Raw genomic sequence first — 21,289 nt, 5'->3', positions numbered from 1 at the left:
GGTGATGTGGTGCCAAAGATCAGTGCGCTCATGCTATATCCCAAAATAAGTGATGTCAAGGGCTGCCAAGAGGACTCCATCTTGAATACCAGCGGGTTCCATCTTGGATTCCAGATGTGTGCACAACCCAATTAACATGCACCACCATTCTGAGAAGTACCTGCCCCTTGAAAGAAGCCCACTAAATATTCATTACTCAGTTGTCTCCACCGAACCCATATAAGCCCTAGCCGTGCTTCCCATTTCAAGTCAGTCTTTTGGAGAGCTTAGATCCCCACTGACTCCTTTTGCTGGACTCAAGCAAAATAAAGCTTGCTGAAGATAAAGTTTGTCTTTCTCGTGTATTCTTACTCGGGAAAAGACAAGGACCCTTTGTGTCAGATTGGTAATTGTTAACAATTCCACTCCTAGGTATGTACCCAAAAGACCTGAAACCAGAGACTGAGACAGATATTTGTATACCGATGTTCATTGCAGCCCTATTCACAATAGCCAGAAGGTGGAAACAACCTAAATGGCCATCAATGGATGAATAGACAGACAAAATGTGGTACACACATACAATGGAATACTGTTGTTGTTAGGTGTCCTTGAGTCAGTTCCAACTCAAAGAGACCCCATGTACAACAGAACGAAACACTGTGCAGTCCTGCACCATCCTCACAATCATTGTTACGCTTGAGCCCATTATTGTTGCAGCCACTGTGTCAAACCATCTTATTGAGGGCCTTCCTCTTTTTCACTTACCATCTACTTTACCAAGCATGATCCTCCTCAACAATGTTCCACTGCTATTCGTAAGGTTTTCATTGGCTAATTCTTCTCAGAAGTAGGTCACTAGGTCCTTCTTCCTAGTCTGTCTTAGTTTGGAAGCTCAGCTGAAACCTATCTGCCATGGGTGACCCTACTGGTATTTGAATACCAGTAGCATAGCTTCCAGCATCACAGCAACACGCAAGCCCCCACAGTACGACAAAATGACAGACGCATGGGGGTATACTACTTAGCCAGAAAGAGAAATGAAGTCTTGATGCATGCTACAATGTGGATAGAGCTTAAAGACATTATGCTGAGTGAAATAAGTCATTCACTAAAGGACAAATAGAGGAGCCACTGATCTGAGGTACTTCAACTGCCATTGAATCACGTATACATAACACAGGAAAAAAAAAAAAGTACAAAAATACCTAAAACCATATAATTAATTAGATAAAAAACTAACTTGCCTAAGGCATTATTTTTCCAGAAAAATACTGACATTGCGTTGGACGCGTTTTATTCAAATATTACAATGTCTTACACTTTAAAGTGCACAATAAGTTATTCGTAGGAGAAAGTTCTGTGCCTTTCAAAGTACCTAGGAAGCAGGAAAAAGCTTCTGGGAATCCAGAAGGCATTCAACATACCTGCAAGAAACGCTCTATTCGGCAGGATGAGTGCTCTGGGCCAGCCCCTTCATAGCCGTGTGGAAGGAGAATAACAATGCCGCTTTGTAGGAGCCACTTGGCCTCTCCTAGAAACGTGTAATGTATATAGGCTGAGAACGCTAGAAAGCAGGAACAAAACAGCCTGACACGACTTGACTAGTGATAACAAGTATTAGTGTGCTGCCAGGCCCCCTAAAGCTATCTTCATGACATTTACTTTCTAGCATTCGCCATGCCATATTTGTTGTTGTTGTCAGGTGTCATCATGTCAGTTCCAACTAATAGTGAACCTGTGTACAACAGAACAAAACACTGCCCAGTCCTGCACCATCCTCACAATGATCGTTATGCTCACGCTCATTGTTGCAGCCACTGTTTCAATTGACCTCTTTGAGGGCCTTCCTCTTTTTTATCGATCCTCTACTTTACCAAGCATGATGTCCTTCTCCAGGGACGGGTCCCTCCTGATAATATGTCCAAAGTATGTGAGACAAAGCCTCGCCATCATTGCTTCTAATGAGAATTCTAGCTGCACTTCTTCCAAGACAGATTTGTTAGTTCTCCTGGTATATTCAATATTCTTGGCTAGCACCACTATTCAAAGGCATCAATTCTTCTTCAGTCTTCTTTATTCATTGTCCAGCTTTCACATGCACATGAGGTGATTGAAAACACCATGGCTTGGGTCAGGTGCACCTTAGCCCTTAAAGTGACATCTTTGCTTTTTCACACTTTAAACAGGTCTTTTGCAGCAGATTTGCCCAATAAAATGTGTTGTTTGAGTTCTTGACTGCTAATTCCATAGGCATTGATTGTGCATCCAAATAAAATGAAATCCTTGGCAACATCAATCTTTTCTCCATGTATCATGATATTGCTTATTGGTCCAGCTGTGAGGACTTTTGTTTGCTTTATGTTGAGGTGTAATCCATACTGAAGGCTGTGGTCTTTGATCTTCATCAGTAAGTGCTTCAAGTCCTCTTCACTTTCAGCAAGCAAGGTTGTGTCATTTGTATATCACAGATTGTTAATGAGTTTTCCTCAAATCCTGATGCTGTGTTTTTCTCCATATACCCCAGCTTCTCGGATTATTTGCTCAGCATACGGATTGAATTAGTACGGTGAAAGGATACAACCCTGACACACATCTTTCCTGACTTTAAACCACATGATACCTCCTTGTTCTGTTCGAATGACTGCCTCTTGGTCTGTGTACAAGTTCCAAGTGAGCACAATTAAGTGTTTTGGAATTCCCATTCTTCACAGTATTATCCATAATTTGTTATGATCCACCGTTGAATGCCTTTGCATGGTCAATAAAACACAGGTAAACACATTTCTGGTATTCTCTGCTTTCAGCCAGGTTGCATTTGACATCAGCAATGATATCCCGTGTTCTATGTCCTCTTCTGAATCAGGCTTGAATTTCTGGCAGTTCCTTGTTGATGTACTGCTGATATTGTTTGATAATTTCCACATTCTGTTGGATAACCTTTCTTTGGAATGGGCACCAATGTGGATCTCTTTCAGTTGGTTGGCTAGGTAGCAATCTTCTAAATTTCTTGGCATAGACTACTAAGTGTGTCCAGTGCTGCATCTATTTGTTGAAACCTTTCAACTGGTATTCCATCAATTCCTGGAGCCTTGTTTTTTAACAATGCGTTCAGTGCAGCTTGGACCTCATCTTTCGACACCATTGGTTCTTGATCATATGCTACCTTCTGAAATGGTTGAATGTCGACCAATTCTTTTTGGTACAGTGACTCCGTGTATTCCTTCCATCTTCTTTTGATGCTACCTGCGTTGCTTAATATATTCCCTGTAGAATCCTTCAATATTACAACTTAAGGCTTGAATTTTTTCTTCAGTTCTTTCAGCTTGAGAAATGTCGAGCGTGTTCTTCCCTTTTGGTTTTCTATCTCTCCAAGTCTTTGCACATTTCATTATAATACTTTACTTTGTCTTCTCAAGCCGCCCTTTGAAATCTCTGGTTTAGCTCTTTTACTTCATCATTTCTTCCTCTCCCCTTTGCTACTTTACATTCAAGAGCAAGTTTCAGAGTCTCTTCTGACATCCATTTTGGTCTCTTCTTTCTTTCCTGTCTTTTTAATGACCCTTTTGCTTTCTTCCTGTATGATGTTCTTGATGTCATTTCACAACTGGTCTGGTCTTGGTCATTAGTGTTCAATGCATCAAATCTCTTCTTGAAATGGTCTCTAAATTTAAGTGGGATATACTCTTGTCGTACTTTGGCTTTCATGGACTTGTCCTAATTTTCTTCAACTTCAACTTGAACTTGCATGTGAGCAGTTGATGGTCTATTCCACAGTTGGCCCCTGGCCTTGTTCTGACAGATGATATTGAGCTTTTCCATTGTCTCTTTCCACAATGTAGTCGATTTGATTCCTGTGTCCACATGTAGGTTGTTGTTAGGCCATGGAGTCGGTTCCAACTCATAGCGACCCTACGCACCACAGAACGAAACACTGCCTAACATAACACAGCATAACAAGGATTGAGCCCATTGTTGCAGCCACTGTGTCAGTCCATCTCGTTGAGATTCTTCCTCTTTTATGCTGACCCTCTACTTTTCCAAGCATGATGTCCTTCTCCAGGGACTGATCCTTCCTGACAACAAATCCAAAGTGTGTAAGATGCAGTCTCACCATCCTTGCTTCTAAGAAGCATTCTGGTTGTACTTCTTCTAAGACAGATTTGTTTGTCCTTTTGGCAATCTGTGGTATATTCAGTATTCTTTGCCAACATCACAATTCAAAGGTTTCAGTTCTTCTTCGGTCTTCCTTATTAATCGTTAGCTTTTGCATGCATATGATGCGATTGAAAATACCATGGCTTGGGTCAGGCGCATCTTAGTCTTCAAGGTGACAGCTTGCTTTTCAACACTTTAAAGAGGTCTTTTGCAGCAGATTTGCCCAATGCAATTCATCTTTTGATTTCTTGACTCCTGCTTCCATGGGTGTTGATTGTGGATCCAAGTAAAACGAAATCCTTGACAACTTCAATCTTTTCCCTGTTTATCTTGATGCTGCGTATTGGTCCAGTTGTGAGGATTTTTGTTTTCTTTATGTTGAGGTGTAATCCATACTGAAGGCTATGGTCCTTGATCTCCACCAGTAAGTGCTTCAAATCCTCTTCACTTTCAGCAAGCAAGGTTGTGTCATCTGCATAACGTGGGTTAATGAGTCTTCCTTCAATCCTGATGCCCCATTCTTTTTCATATGGTCCAGCTTCTCGGATTATTTACTCAGCGTACAGAGTGAATCGGTATGGTGAAAGGATACTCCCCTGAGGCACACCTTTCCTGACTTCAAACCATGCAGTATCTCCTTGTTCTGTCTGAACAACTGCCTCTTGATCTACATATATATATAATAGCTATTTTTGTTGTTGAAAAAAGATATCTGCAATGAAGAAGTCATTGGTTTTGCAAAATTCTATCATGCAATCTCTGGCATAGTTTCTATTACCAAGGCCATGTTTTCCAGCTACAAATTCTTCTATGTTTCCAACATTCCCATTCCAATTGCCAGTAATTATCAATGCATCTTGATTGTACATTTGATCAGACTGCGGAAATTGGTAAAAATCTTCAGTTTCTTCATCTTCGTCCTTAATGGTTGAGGCATAAATTTGAATAATAGTCGTATTAAGTAATCTTGTAAGTGTATGGATATTATCCTATCACTGATAGCTTTATACTTTAGGATAGATCTTGAAATGTTCTTTTTGAGGATGAATGCTATGTCTTTCCTCTTCAATTTGTCATTCCCAGCATAGTAGACCATATGATTGTCTGATTCAAAATAGCCAATGCCAGTCCATTTCAGCTCACTAATGCCTAATATATCGATGTCTATATGTTTCCATTTCATTTTTGATGACTTCCATGCCATACTTAGAGGAAAAATATCCATTTTATTGGGTGAAAGCTTTTGATGACACATGTACTGGGCTTAAGCAAGTGACAGACAAATGCAAAGATGACAGTCCAGGCTTCTATGACAGCATGCACCACATTGATTTCATCTCAGGCACATCTCTTACCAAGAATGGGCAGCTCCTACTTTTCCTCATTGCACAGCTTACAACATAGGCTATTGCCCTCAAACTGAGGGCAGCGAACACTTTAGAATACTCTTTGCACCTGTCAAAAGTCCAGTCAAATTAAGGCAGTTTTCTTCCTCACAACTACAAAGTTATAGAGAAATACAACTATAGGAAAGATCTGAAGTATACACTTAAGACTGAACAGTGGTTACACCCAGAAAATGGGATTGAGGGCCTGGGAGGAGGTTTTGACTTTTTACTTCATATACTTTTTATCCTTACAATAAGCAAGTGCTGCTTTTGTAAATGATGATCAAATAATAATAATAAAGGCATGCAACTTTATAACTTGCAGATGCTTGAGTGGACCTGAATCGAGGGAAGCTGATTTTCATCCACTCTCACCAAAAATCCTCACTATGTCACAGTTGTTGTTGTTATTAGTTGCCGTCAGTTCTGACTCATGACGACCCCATATGTGCAGAGTAGAACTCCCCCATAGGGTTTTCAAGGCTGTAACCTTTTGGCAGCGGATTGCCAGGTCTGTCTTCTGAGGCATCTCTGGGTGGGTTCAAACTGCCAGTCTTTCAGCTAGGAGTCGAGCGCAAAACCTCTTGCTCCATTACCTACAAATTATTCATGTTGTAGTTATTCAATATACCCCAAGAACAGACCCAAAATCAAACAGCCTGGGAGCTAGCAAGCATATCCACTGCTTCCTACAGCCATGCACATTCCTCATGAAATGGACAGGTGCTCCCTGCACAGAAGCTACCTGGTCCCCCAGTCCTCCTGATGGCAGATTTAACGCTCTTCCCAGGGGTTAATTTAACTGTATGATAGTCACCACACCCCACTGGACAACTCTCTGGTGGTGCAGTGCTACACAGGAGCCTCATGAGCAGCAACAACCCTTTTCATTCAATCCTCCTTGTGTGGCTGTTGCAAAGCATCTGTTTCACCTCCACAAACTAATACCAACCTCCAGAGATGAACGTGTCAAAGATGATCTGGGCACCATTGAAGAAATCGCCAAACTGAGCCTCCCAGAGGGGCAGTAACTTCGGACTTTCAATGCTCATCCCATATTCAAATCCCAGGACAGCCTCTTCTGACAGGGGGCTGTTGCTGATCTAGGCAGAAGCAACAGAACAGAAACACTGTCACGCAAGAAGACAGCTGACCTGTGTCAGTAGAGGTAAAGCATCACATTTATACAAACCTTTCATAGAGGAAGGGGGGTGCAGGGGGGCTTGATTTTCATTTATCACCGCATTCCTTTGACAAAGGTCTACCGAGCTCTATCACAGATGCGTATTGGAAAAGTTGGGTCAAAGAGAGGATGAGATAAATGAGGTTGGAATATGAGTATTAAAGGTTTTCTTCAAGGATAAGCACAATTAACTTCTCAGATGCCCCACCTTTGGAGGTGAGGGCAAAACTGTGTTATACAAGCTTTTTTAAAATGTAAATATAAAACAAAGGAGAGAAAGTTGTAAATTAAAGGCGTACCTTTGAGTAGAATACAATCTTCTAACATCATATTTGCACAATAAATCAAAAGAACTATCATGATATGTTAAAAAAGTAGGATACAAAATTACATGTCTGTGGAGGCTAACAAGACAGGACAATTAAATGTAACATGATTCTGAACCAGATTTTAGGAATAGAGGGTAGTAATGTATCAATGTATCCATGTTAACTTCCTGATTTTGATGGCGGTACTGTGGTGGTATAGGAGAATATCCTTGTTTGTAGGAAATACACACTGTAGGGCATCAGGTTGACAACTCACTCAGAAATGATTCAGGAGGAAGAAAAGCTTCTGTATCCAAATTTTTTGTAATTTTCTGTTCGTTTCAAAAAAATTTTTAATATTTAAAAATGCAGATATTATCTGGCTTTATGGGTATTATTTGACAATAAAAAAGAATGAAACACTGACACGCTGCACCATGGATGAGCTTTGAAAACATTATAATAAGTGAATGAATCCAGTCACAAAAGGCCACATATTGTATGAAATGTCCAAAATAGGCAAATCAATAGAAACAGAAAGTAGATAAATGGTTATCAGGCCATGGGGAGAAGAAAGAATCTAATTGTCATTACTGTTAATAGACATGGGGTCTTTTTGGTGTGATGAAAACGTTCCGAAATTAAATATTGGTGATGATCGCACAACTCTGTGAAAATACTAAAAACCACTGAATTGTACTCATTGAAAGGCTGCATTTTATGGTATGAGAATTATATCTCTAAAAAGCTTTTATTAAATTTTTAAAAAACCTCAGAAAAATATATCTGTGTTATGTTTATAACTACAAAAATTTGTGACATATGGACAAGAACTCAAAGACAACACAGAATCATGAAAATAGATGATTTATTAATAGGTAGGATTGTATATATATAAATGACCTTTTCTGAGTTCTATTTCTACTTCAGTTATAATCTATATGTTAATTTTTTAAAAAAAAAAAGACTGCTGTTTTTCTCAGATTTATGTGTGTGTTATAAATGGGGTTTGAACTGGTCACTTTACTTGCATCTCTGCCTATCCTCACCTCCTTCTTATTTTTCTTTCTATCCAAGGTTGAAATATCCACTTGTATTCTTAATCCATGCCTTCTTTCTGCTTCTTCCAGAATCTGGCTCCATCACCTCACCCCTCTTTCCTGAACCTCTCCTCATTGGCTTTCTTCCCTCTGTGTATAAACAATCAAAAGTTTGAAGACATGAAATATTCCCCTGACTAGTACTCCTCCAGCCATTGCTTCTCTTCAGTTAAGCTTCTAGGAGAATAATCTAATCTACTTGTCTCTACTTCTTTAACTCCTGTTTACCCTTCAACTAAATTCAATCTTGTTTCTGCTCTTAGCACTCCAATGAAGTAGCTCAATACAAGGTCAATCCTTGACATTCCAGGTGCTAAATCCAGTGGGCATTTGATTCTTCATCCTACTTGACTCACCCCTCCTTGAGTTCAATGACACCTTGACTCCTGGCTCTCCTCCTGCCTCTCTGTGTGGTCTTTTGTGACGCACTTTTCTGCTGCCAGTCCCTTAAATGTTATTTTTCCCAGGGCCCCATCCCTTGACCCTTTTCTCATTCTCCTCTTTCAGGGAGATTCTCCCACCACTATGGTTTCAAACATCCCTATACCCTGATTACTTCCAAATCTATATCTCAAGATGAGATCCCTTAATTAGTCATATATATATATATAATATAAAATACACATATATGTATTATATATAAACATATATATAATACATAATGTGTATGTACGTATATTTGCCTGATAGAAACCTCTGTATCATTCAGCCACCTCAAAGTCAAAAATTCAAAAACTAACAGATCATCTTCCTTACCAAACCTGTCCCTTCTCCTTTACTCTCTATTTGGGTGAATGTCATCATTATATACAGTGGCCCACGTCAGAAAGCTAGGAGATAACCTAGATTCATCCTTCTTCTTTACCCCCTACATCTATCACTAAGTCCCATCACTTCATTTCCTAAATAGTTCTCAAATCTGACCTCATACTCCATCTACACTGCCATTGCTCTAATTCAGGTCCCCATGATTTCCTGCCTAGATGACTGAGAAACCTTAACAGTTGTCCTATCTAATGTCTCATCCTTCTTCAATCTCAGCTTCAAAAGTACTCTCAGGAGTGGTCTTTCTAACTCAAAAATCTGATCATCTGTTCAAAATTTCTGCATGGCTCCTCCTTTCCATAATATCCAAAGTCTTTCTCAGTTTTTTTTTTATCAGACCAGTCTCCTCTCTGTGTCCTCTAAATATCCACTTAGCAGCTTAAACTCTAGTCACATGAAGCTATTTGTCGTTCCCTGAGCATGTCAGACTCTCTCAATTCCAGGCTTTTATATGTGCTCCTGTGTCCACCCAGAATGTTCTCTCTACACTTATTACACTAGAAACCCACTACCATTGAGTCGATTCCAATGCATAGTGACAATTCCTAATGTTCTTCAAGTCTCAGCTCATGTGGCTCCCTCTTCCAAGCATTTTCTGACTTCGCTAAGCGGATGCAACTGTTCTTTCTTCTATGTATCCATTGCACCTTGTGCATTTATGTACACTTGTACATCTTATCTTATTGACTCTATTAATGCTTTTACTTATTCAAAAAGTATTTAAGGTGGCTTATAAATATATATAATGTACAACATGATAGTGTAAATTAAGTGGAGGGAAAGAAGCTAAATAATGGTTCAGACATAGATCAGAGTTGGGAAAAAGGCACATCTGATAACCTACTCAATTACCAGAGATAATACCATGGCCACCAACCGTTCCTAGCAGCCAATATTGAAAAGGGAACGCTGGTCAGGTAGAGAATTCACGATATTCATACGAAGATCCCATGATAGAATTTTGCAAGACCAATGACTACTTCATTGCAAATACCTTTTTCCAACAACATAAATGGCAACTAAACATGCACACCTCACCAGATGTAATATACAGGAATCAAATTGACTTCATCTGTGGAAAGAGACAATGGAAAAGCTCAGTAGCATCAGTCAGAACAAGGCCAAGGGCCTGCTATGGAACAGACCATCAATTGCTCATATTCAAGTTCAAGTTGAAGCTGAAGAAAATTAGAACAAGTCCTGAAAGCCAAAGTACAGCCTTAAGTATATCCCACCTGAATTTAGAGACCATCCCAAGAATAGAATTGACCTATTGAGCACTAATGACTGAAGGCCAGACAAGCTGTGGAATGACATCAAGGACATCATATGGGAAGAAAGCAGAAGATTATTATAAAGACAGGAAAGAAAGAAAAGACCAAAATGGATGTCAGAAGAGACTCTGAAACTTGCTCTTGAACGTTGAGTAGCTAAAACAAATGGAAGAAATGATGAAGTAAAAGAAGTGAACAGAAGATCTCCAAGGGCAGCTCGAGAAGACAAAGTAAAGTATTATAATGACATTTGCAAAGACCTGGAGTTAGAAAACCAAAAGGGAAGAACACACTCAGCATTTCTCAAGCTGAGAGAACTGAAGAAAAAATTCAAGCCTTGAGTTGCAATACTGAAAGATTCTATGGGCAAAATACTGAATGATGCAGAAAGCATCAAAAGAAGATAGAAAGAATACAAAGAGTCACTGTACCAAAAAGAACCAGTCAATGTTTAATCATTTCAGGAGGCAGCATCTGATCTAGAACTGATGGCACTAAAGGAAGAGAAGTCCAAGCTGCACTGAAGACACTGTTGATGTTTACATATGCACACTAATGTTCACTGCAGCATTACTCACAATAGCACAAATATGGAAACAACTGAAGTACCCATCAATAGACAAATGGATAAACAAACCATGGTACATACACACAATGGAGTATTATGCAACGCTAAAGAACAATGATGAATCTGTGAAGCATCTCATAACATGGATGCATCTGGAGGACATTATGGTGAGGGAAATAAGTCAATCACAAAAGGACAAATATTGTATGAGACCACTATTATAAAAACTCATAAAAAGGTTTACACACAGAAATTGATGGAATGCCAATTGAGATGTTTTAACAAACGAAAGCAGCACTGAAGCGCTCACTCATCTATGCCAAGAAATTTGGAAGACACCTACCTGGCCAACCAACTGAAAGAGATGCATATTTTTGCCTATTCCCAAGAAAGGTGATCCAACGAAATGCGGAAACCATTGAACAATATCATTAATATCACACACAAGTAAAATTTTGCTGAAGATCATTCAAAAGCAATTGCAGCACTGTATAGACAAAGAAGTTCAAGCTGAATTCAGAAGAGGATGTAGAACGAGGGATATCATCACTGATGCCTGGTGGATCTTCATTAAAACAGTGAGTAACAGAAAGATGTTGGTAAAGTAGAGGGTCAGTGAAAAAGAGGAAGACCCTCAAAAAGATAGATTGACACAGTGGCTGCAACAATGGGCTCAAGCATAACAACAACCACGAGGATGGTGCAGGACCAGGCAGAGTTTCGTTCTGTTGTACATAGAGTCGCTATGAGTTGGAACCCACTTGATAGCACCTAACAAAAACACAACAACAATATACAATAAAGGCAAACCAGCTCCGAAGGGAATGACAACTATTCTCAATACCAAGATTAAGAAGGAGTTTCTCCCAGGGCCTTCATATAAAAGAAGTGGCATTAGACAAAAACTGCTATCTTTAACAGCATTCGCATAACAGATGCAAGCAGTCTAATTAAGGCTTTTTAAATAGCAATATTCAAAACAAATTGGTACTATATATCAAATCACAACCCAATAAGAGACATTTGAGGTGGGAGGAATAGTAAACCTTTCAATACCTAGATCATCAGTCCAACTTGATACAGCGATGGATTTTAGACTATGTTACAGAAAAGATGAGCCTCATGTCTTTTATGTAATCTCTCTAAAGTATTGTTTTTGCCAAGGGAATTTTTTGTAAATACTGAGTATCAGTGAACTCAAGATTATACTTTCAAGCCAATGCTAGAGAAGGAAAGAAGACACATGCCATTAATCTTATCCTAAAGAAGATTTATTTTAATAAACATTTTGTGTCAGGTGCTGTGCTAGCTACTGGGGGAACAAAAAACAAAAAGACTCAGTCCCTGCCCTTAAGGCTCTAAAGAGTATAGCACAGCAACTGGCACACAAGAATACGTGGTAATACATGCTCACCGAGCCGATTAAACCCAAGGGAATAAGGTAGCCTTGAGGAAGTGTTTCATTTTTTTTAGGAGGCAAGAAATGTTAGTTTACAAAAGACAAATAATCTAATTCAAAAATGGGCAAAGGGCATAAACAGACACTTCACCAAAGAAGACATTCAGGGGGCTAATAGACACATGAGGAAATCCTCGCTATCACTATTAGGGTAATCCAAATTAAAACTACAATGAGATATCATCTCACCCTGATATTTCTGGCATGAATCAAAAAAAAAAAAAAAAACAGAAAATAACAAACGTTGGAGAAGTTGTGGGGAGATTAGAACTCTTTTGCACTGTTCGTGAGAATGCAAAATGGTACAACCATTTTAGAAAACAATATGGTGCTTCCTTAAAAAGCTAGAAATAGAAATATCATTTGATCCAGAAATCCCATTCCTAGCAATACATCCTAGAGAAATAAGAGCTGTCATATGAATAGACATATGCACATCAATGTTCACTGCAGCATTACTCACAATAGCTCAAAAATGGAAAAAACTGAAGTGCCCATCAACAGACAAATGGATAAACAAACCATGGTACATACACACAATGGAGTATTATGCAACGCTAAAGAACAATGATGAATCTGTGAAGCCTCTCATAACATGGATGCATCTGGAGGACATTATGCTGAGTAAAATAAGTCAGTCACAAAAGGATAAATACTGTATGAGACCACTATTATAAAAAACTCATGAAAAGGTTTATACACAGAAAGAAGCAATCTTTGACAGTTACAAGGGAGGGAAGGGGTGGGGAGGGGAAAGCACTAACTAGACAATAAATAAGTGGTAACTTTGAAGGGTAAGACAGTACACAATACTGGGGAAGTCTTCACAACTTGACCAAGGCAAAGTTATACAAGCTTCATAGATACATCCAGACTCCCTGAGGGACCAAATTACTGGACTGAGGGCTGGGAACCATGGTCTTGGGGGACATCCAGCTCAACTGGCATAGCATGGTTTATAAAGAAAATATTCTATATCTTACTTTGATGAGTAGTGTCTGGGGTCTTTAAAAGCTTGTGAGTGGCCATCCAAGATACTCCACTGGTCCCACCCTGTCTGGAGCATGGGAGAATGAAGAAAACCAAAGATACAAGGGAAAGATTAACCCAAAGGACTAAAAGACCACAACTACCACAGCCTCTTTCAGATTGAGTCCAGCGCAACTAGATGGTGCCTAGCTACCACAACTGACTGCTCTGACAGGGACCACAGTAGAGGGCCCCAGATAGAGCTGGAGAAAAATGTAGAAAAAATTTGAACTCGCAAAAAATTGAAATAAAAAAGACCAGACTTACTTGGCCTGACAGAGACTGGAGAAACCTTGAGAGTAGGGCCCCCAGGAGTCATTCCTGAGGTTCACCCTTCAGCCAAAGATTAGACAGGCCCATAAAACAAATAATAATACATGTAGCTCAACCATGTATACGAGATTAAATGAGCACACCAGCCCAGGGGCAAGGACAAGAAGACAGAAGGGGACAGGAAAGCTGGTAATGGGGAACCAAAAGTAGAGAAGGGGAGAGTGTTGACACATTGCAGGGTTGGCAACCAATGTCACCAAACGATGTATGTATTAATTGTTTAATGAGAAACTAACTTGTTCTGTAAACCTTCATCAAAAAAAAGAAAGAAATGTTTATTATTCACATCTTTGACTTGCTTTAATGAATTACAGCAATATGCAGATTATAATGTCAATTTTGGATTGACAAAACACACACCCCTTTGAAATTTGTGTAATTACAGATAAAGCCAGAGTAAAACAGCTCTAGCCTATTGCCTAGTATGTTACTTCTATTCCAAATTTATGACCTAAATTTTACAATAGATATTGAAATAACCTACCTCTAGAAACCCGTTCTGATTAGGATCCATATGGTTCAGAGGGATATAGGTGTCATCGGTCTTCTGGCAAACAATCATTGCATGCCTTTGACTAAAAGTTCCACGGCCAACATCCTGGCCACTCAGGCGGACATTAAAACCTTATGGAAGGAAGAGTAAAAAAAAATCCAGATTGCCATGAATAATCTAAGTAATAATAAGATATACAAACCAAAAAACTAAAACTATTGCTGTTGAGTCCCTTCCGGTTCATAGCAACTCTATAAAAAAAAAAAGCCAAACCTGTTGCTTTTGTGTTGCTTGAGACTCATAGCAACCCTATAGGACAGGGTAGAACTGCCCCATAGAGTTTCCATGGAGTGCCTGGTGGATTTGAACTGCCAAACTTTTGATTAGCAGCCGCAGCACTTAACCACTACACCACCAGGGCTTCCCTATAGGACAGAATAAAACTGCCCCATGGGGTTTCCAAAGAGTGGTTGGTGGATTCAAACTGTTGACTTTTTGGTTAGCAAGCTGAGCTCTTAAAATAAGGTATAGTGATCCTGAATTCTTATAGATCAGTTCATCCTGAGGACTTTCTTTAGGATAATAGATTATCCCTACTAAGATATAAAAAAAAAGAGATATACCTGTCCTATATTCAGAAGACTGTGGTCAAAGTGAGGTTATATAAGGATGGAGAGTTATCACTTGCCCTACAATTTTTAGAGAAAATTATCTTTCCAATATGTCCAACACGAGCCCTTTGTTTCCCAGGTATAGCTGATCTATAGTCTATTCTCTGATGAAGATTGTCAACTTGACTTATACTATGATTAAGTAAAATTGTCAGGAAAGAAAAGTTAACACATTTTAGAACCTCTCTAGTCACTGAAAGCAACAAAAGGTAGTTACAACACAAAAACCACAGAGCTCACACATAACAAATGTCATATGAAGCATTCCCTACCAGCTAAGCAGCTAAACAGAAACTTCTTACCTTGAACAAGTAATGAGCCCAAGGCAAGAGCTTCTGCTGTGGCCCAGTCTAACTTTGTTCCATCCATCACTTTCTCCATTCTGGACTATACAATTGGGGTCAAAGAAAAAAGAAACTTTTAAGAGCCCACATCCTTTTTCACACTGAGTTCAAAAAATGTAATACAGGGGACCAAGACGGCTGACTAGGTAGAAGCTACCTCGGATCCCTCTTGCAACAAAGACTTGGAAAAACAGGTGAATGGATCACATACATGACAATCTACGAACCCCGACCATCAAGCACATCAAACATCTAAAGAGTTGACCTGAGTGACATAGACTGAGAACGAGCAGCAACGGGGAAGCAGTGACTGTTTTCGGAGCCTGGAGCCAGCACCCCAGTTACAAAACCTTGGCACCGGGCTTTGGACTGGGCGCAGGGGAGCTGAGCACAGCATCCTGAGATGGCGCAAACAGGGGACGCAGCCCTAGCCTCCAGAAGTGAAATCGGGGGAAGCCCAGCCAGTGCACGCAGGCAGCGCAGCGACACGGCTGACAGGAGGAGAAGTCACCGGGAGGCAGCGACTGGTTTTGGAGCCTGGAGTATGGCGTCCCAGCCGGGGAACCTTGGTGCTGGGCTTTGGTCTGGGAGCTGAGGAACTTACCACAGCTTCTGAGACAGCACATGCACAGGACGTGGGCCTGGCCCTCGGGTGCAATCTCGACCCAGCCAACTACACACAGGCTACCTACCCCTCGGAATCTCAGATAAAACAGTCCTCACCAAGCAAGATAAGTAACTTTGTCTATATTCTGGGGTGCTACTCTCTCCTATCTCCTATCTTTCTGATCCCTCCCCTCCCCTTCCCAGGCGGCTTCATTAACATTGGAATTTCCTGAGCCAGAGAGTGAAGTGTTCTGTGGTTTTTTTTTTTTTTTTTTTGGTCTTTTCCTAGCCCATTCTCCTGGCCTGAGAGAAGCAGCTACAAAACACACAGGGACCAAAAATCCTTCCCTGACTTCCCAAAATTGGAATAAAAATATAGAACCAGCTCCAGCCAAGCATATGAGATCCACAGTCTTGGGCTTTCATCCCTACAGGGAACAAGGTGGCTATTCTAAGGCAAAGGCAATTCTGATAGGGATCTGACTGTAATTGTTTTAGCGGATTACTGGAAAGACAAGTTTCCCAGGTCTGATATCTCTGCATATCAAACAGAACCCTCACTGACCCACAATGGGGAACTGAGGGCTGAAGCTCCCCCCAGACCACCTAGCCTCCTGTCTTAGGGGTCTGAAGATGGTGACACCTTCCAATCTGTAGAGGTACTTGCATTGGGGGCCTAAGGTACAGCTGCAGAGCCCACCCAACGAAGTGCTTTAGGAATAGAGACACACGACCTCACTGGCACTTGGGGGAAGCCTGTCAGCACCCTGCCCCCCCTGGAGTGTGACCCCCTGCTGCTACTAGAATCCGGTGCACACAATTATCACCGCTGCTCCTCTAGGTGGATAGGTGACAGCCTGCACCACACACTTGGTGACCCAAAATCAGATTCTACTCAAGAATAGTGAATGGACTCTTAGGCTTATATATCTGGTAACAGCTCTAACCAGCTGGTAATAGGACATAAGTGATTCAAAGGCTACAAAAATCAGGACAGTGCAATCTAGTAGCCCATCTACGTATATTGAAAGAAAACAAAACAAGAGAAGACTCAGTGTGCAAATATAAAATAAAGCACTACAATATCTTATAGACGGCTCAGAGACAGCAGTCAATATCAAACCACATAAAGAAGCAGACCATGATTGCTTCTACAACTCCCCAAATTAAAGAATCAAAATATTTTCCAAATGAAGACACAATCCTAGAATTGCCAGATGCGAAATATAAAAAACTAATTCACAGAATGCTTCAAGACATCAGGGATGACCTCAGAAATGAAATAAGGCAATCTACAGAAAAAGCTAAGGAACACACTGATAAAGCAGTTGAAGAAATCAAAAAGATTATTCAAGAACATAGTGGAAAAATTAATAAGCTGCAAGAATCCATAGAGAGACAGCATTCAGAAATCCAAAAGATTAACAGTAAAATTACAGAATTATACAACTCAAAAGGAAGTCAGAGGAGCAGACTCGAGCAACTGGAATGCACACTGGGGGACCTGGAGGATAAGGGAATTGACACAAATATAGCTGAAAAAAAATCAGATAAAAGAATTTAAAAAAATGAAGAAACCCTAAGAATCATGTGGGACTCTATCAAGAAGAATAACTTGCATGTGATTGGAGTTCCAGAACAGGGAGAGATAACAGAAAATACAGAGAGAATAGTTGAAGATCGGTTGGCAGCAAACTTCCCCGACATTATGAAAGACAAAAGGGTATCTATCCAAGATGCTCATCGAACCCCATATAAGATTGATCCAAAAAGAAAATCACCAAGACATATTATCATCAAACTTGCCAAAACCAAAGATAAAGGGAAATTTTAAAAGCAGCCAGGGATAAAAGACAGGTCTCCTACAAAGGAGAATCAGTAAGAATAAGTTCAGACTACTCAGCAGAAACCATGCAGTCAAGAAGGCAATGGGATGACATACACAGAGCACTGAAGGAGAAAAACTGCCAGCCAAGGATTACATATCCAGCAAAACTCTCTCTGAAATATGAAGGTGAAATTAAAACATTTACAGATAAACACAAGCTTAGAGAATTTGCAAAAACCAAACCAAAGCTACAAGAAATACTAAAGGAAATTGTTTGGTCAGAAAATCAATAATATCAGTTACCAGCACAACACAAGGGCACAGAACAGAACATCCTGATATCAACTCAAAATAGAGAAATCACAAAAATGAATTAAGATTAATTTTAAAAAGAAAAAAATGCTCAAAATAGGGAATCATTGATGTCAATATGTAAAAGATCACAATAATCAAAAAGAGGGACTAAATACAGGAGGCATAGAACTGCCATATGGAGAGGGAAACAAGGCGATATAGGACAATACAAGTTAGGTTTTTACTTAGAAAAATAGGAGTAAATATTAAGGTAACCACAAAGAGGTATAACAACTCCATAACTCAAAATAAAAATCAAGAAAAACATAATGACTCAGCAAACATAAATTCAACTACTAGGAAAATGAGGAACACAAAATTTACAAAGAAAAACTTCTCAGCACAAAAAAGTAAGTGGAAAAATGAAATTGTCAACAACACACACAAAAAGGTATAAAAATGACAGCACTAAACACATACTTATCTATAATTGTGCTGAATGTAAATGGACTAAATGCACCAATAAAGAGACAGAGAGTCACAGACTGGATAAAGAAACACGATCCGTCTACATGCTGCCTACAATAGACACACCTTAGACTTAGAGACACAAACAAACTAAAACTCAAAGGATGGAAAAAAATACATCAAGCAAACAACAATCAAAAAAGAGCAGGAGTAGGAATATTAATTTCTGACAAAATAGACTTTAAAGTTAAATCCACTACAAAGGATAAAGAAGGACACTTCATAATGATTAAAGAGACAATAGACCAGGAAGATATAACCATATTAAATATTTATGCACCCAATGACAGGGCTGTAAGATACATAAAACAAACTTTAAAAGAACTGAAAAGTGAGATAGACACCTCCACAATTGTAGTAGGAGACTTCAATACACCACTTTCAGTGAAGTATAGGACTTCCAGTAAGAAGCTCAACAGAGACACAGAAGACCTAACTGCTACAATCAACCAACTTGACCTCATAGACTTATACAGAACAGTCCACCCAACAGCTGCAAAGTATACTTTTTTTTCTAGCGCACATGGAACATTCTCTAGAATCGACCACATATTAGGTCATAAAACAAACCTTTGCAGAATCCAAAACATTGAAATATTACAAAGCATCTTCTCAGACCTCAAGGCCATAAAAGTGGAAATCAATAACAGAAAAATCAGGGAAAAGAAATCAAATACTTGGAAACTGAACAATAAAAAAAAAAAAAAAAAAACAATACCCTGCTCAAAAAAGACTGGGTTATAGAAGACATTAAGGAGGCAATAAAGAAATTCACAGACTGCAACGAGAATGAAAACACTTCCTATCAAAACCTCTGGGACACAGCAAAAGCAGTGCTCAGAGGTCAATTTATATTGATAAATGCACACATACATAAAGAAGAAAGAGCCAAAATCAGAGAACTGTCCCTACAACTTTAACAAATAGAAAGCGAGCAACAAAAGAATCCAACAGGCACCAGAAGGAAACAAATAATAAAAATTAGAGCTGAACTTAATGAATTAGAGAACAGAAAAACAATTGAAAGAATTAACAAAGCCAAAAGCCGGTTCTTTGAAAAAATTAACAAAATTGATGAACCATTGGCCGGACTGACTAAAGAAATACAGGAAAGGAAACAAATAACCCTAATAAGACACGAGATGGGCCATATCACAACAGACCCAACTGAAATTAAAAGAATCATATCAGGTTATTACAAAAAACTGTACTCTAACAAATTTGCAAACCTGGAAGAAATGGATGAATTCCTAGAAAAACACTACGTACCTAAACTAACACAATCAGAAGTAGAACAACTAAATAGACTCATAACAAAAAAAGAGATTGAAAAGGTAATCAAAAACTCCCAACAAAAAAAGCCCTGGCCCAGACAGCTTCACTGCAGAGTTCTACCAAACGTTCAGAGAAGAGTTAACACCACTACTATTAAAGGTATTTCAAAGCATAGAAAATGACAGAATACTACCTAACTCATTCTATGAAGCCACCATATCCCCGATACAAAAACCAGGTAAAGACACCATAAAAAAAGAAAATTACAGACCTATATCCCTCATGAACATAGATGCAAAAATCCTCAACAAAATTCTAGCCAATAGAATTCAACAACATATCAAAAAAATAATCCACCACGACCAAGTGGGATTTATACCAGGTATGCAAGCCTGGTTTAATATTACAAAAACCATTAATAATCCACCATATAAATAAAACAAAAGACAAAAACCACATGATCTTATTAATAGATGCAGAAAAGGCACTTGACAAAGTCCAACAGCCATTCATGATAAAAACTCTCAGCAAAATAGGAATTGAAGGAAAATTCCTCAACATAATAAAGGGCATCTATACAAAGCCAACAGCCAACATCACCCTAAATGGAGAGAGCCTGAAAGCATTTCCCTTGAGAACAGGAACCAGACAAGGATGACCTTTATTACCGCTCTTATTCAACATTGTGCTAGAGGTCCTAGCCAGAGCAATTAGGCTAGACGAAGAAATAAAGGGCATCCGGACTGGCAAGGAAGAAGTAAAATTATCTCTATTTGCAGATGACATGATCTTGTACACAGAAAACCCTAAGGAATCCTCCAGAAAACTACTGAAACTAATAGAAGAGTTTGGCAGAGTCTCAGGTTATAAGATAAACATACAAAACTCACTGGGATTCCTCTACATCAACGAAAACAACATCGAAGAGGAAATCACCAAATCAATACCATTCACAGTAGCCCCAAGAAGATAAAATACTTAGGAATAAATCTTATCAAAGATGTAAAAGACCTATACAAAGAAAACTACAAAGTACTACTACAAGAAACTAAAAGGGACCTACTTAAGTGGAAAAACATACCTTGCTCATGGATAGGAAGACTTAACATAGTAAAAATGTCTGTTCTACCAAAAGCCATCTATACATACAATGCACTTCCAATCCAAATTCCAATGACATTTTTTAATGTGAGGGAGAAGCAAATCACCAACTTCGTATGGAAGGGAAAGAAGCCCTGGATAAGTAAAGCATTACTGAAAAAGAAGAAGAAAGTGGGAGGCATCACTCTACCTGATTTTAGAACCTATTATACAGCCACAGTAGTCAAAACAGCCTGGTACTGGTACAACAACAGGCACATAGACCAATGGAACAGAATTGAGAATCCAGATATAGATCCATCCACATATGAGCAGCTGATATTTGACAAAGGCCCAGTGTCAGTTAATTGGGGAAAAGATAGTCTTTTTAACAAATGGTGCTGGCATAACTGGATATCCATTTGCAAAAGAAGGAAACAGGACCCATACCTCACACCATGAACAAAAACTAACTCCAAGTGGATCAAAGACCTAAACATAAAGACTAAAACGATAAAGATCATGGAAGAAAAAATAGGGACAACCCTAGGAGCCCTAATACAAGG

The 21,289-nt window shown here is 39.2% G+C and overlaps 1 protein-coding gene across 1 annotated transcript in view; it reads right to left on the bottom strand.

The window, feature by feature from the left end:
- The window catches only part of DHTKD1 (dehydrogenase E1 and transketolase domain containing 1), an 83,973-nt gene that overhangs the window by 18,439 nt on the left and 44,245 nt on the right, over positions 1–21,289 (bottom strand). The window contains exons 9-12 of the mRNA XM_023548919.2: positions 15,071–15,155; positions 14,089–14,228; positions 6,478–6,628; positions 1,407–1,513 (exon numbers count right to left, since the gene is read on the bottom strand). Coding sequence (XP_023404687.1) covers positions 1,407–1,513; positions 6,478–6,628; positions 14,089–14,228; positions 15,071–15,155 — 483 coding nt within the window. The remainder of the gene's footprint in view (positions 1–1,406; positions 1,514–6,477; positions 6,629–14,088; positions 14,229–15,070; positions 15,156–21,289) is intronic.

This window comes from Loxodonta africana, chromosome 4, assembly GCF_030014295.1.
Source record: "Loxodonta africana isolate mLoxAfr1 chromosome 4, mLoxAfr1.hap2, whole genome shotgun sequence".
In the NCBI taxonomy this organism is placed as follows: domain Eukaryota; kingdom Metazoa; phylum Chordata; class Mammalia; order Proboscidea; family Elephantidae; genus Loxodonta; species Loxodonta africana.
Note: the sequence above shows the minus strand (reverse complement) of the source record. Positions and strands in the feature narration are given on the sequence as shown.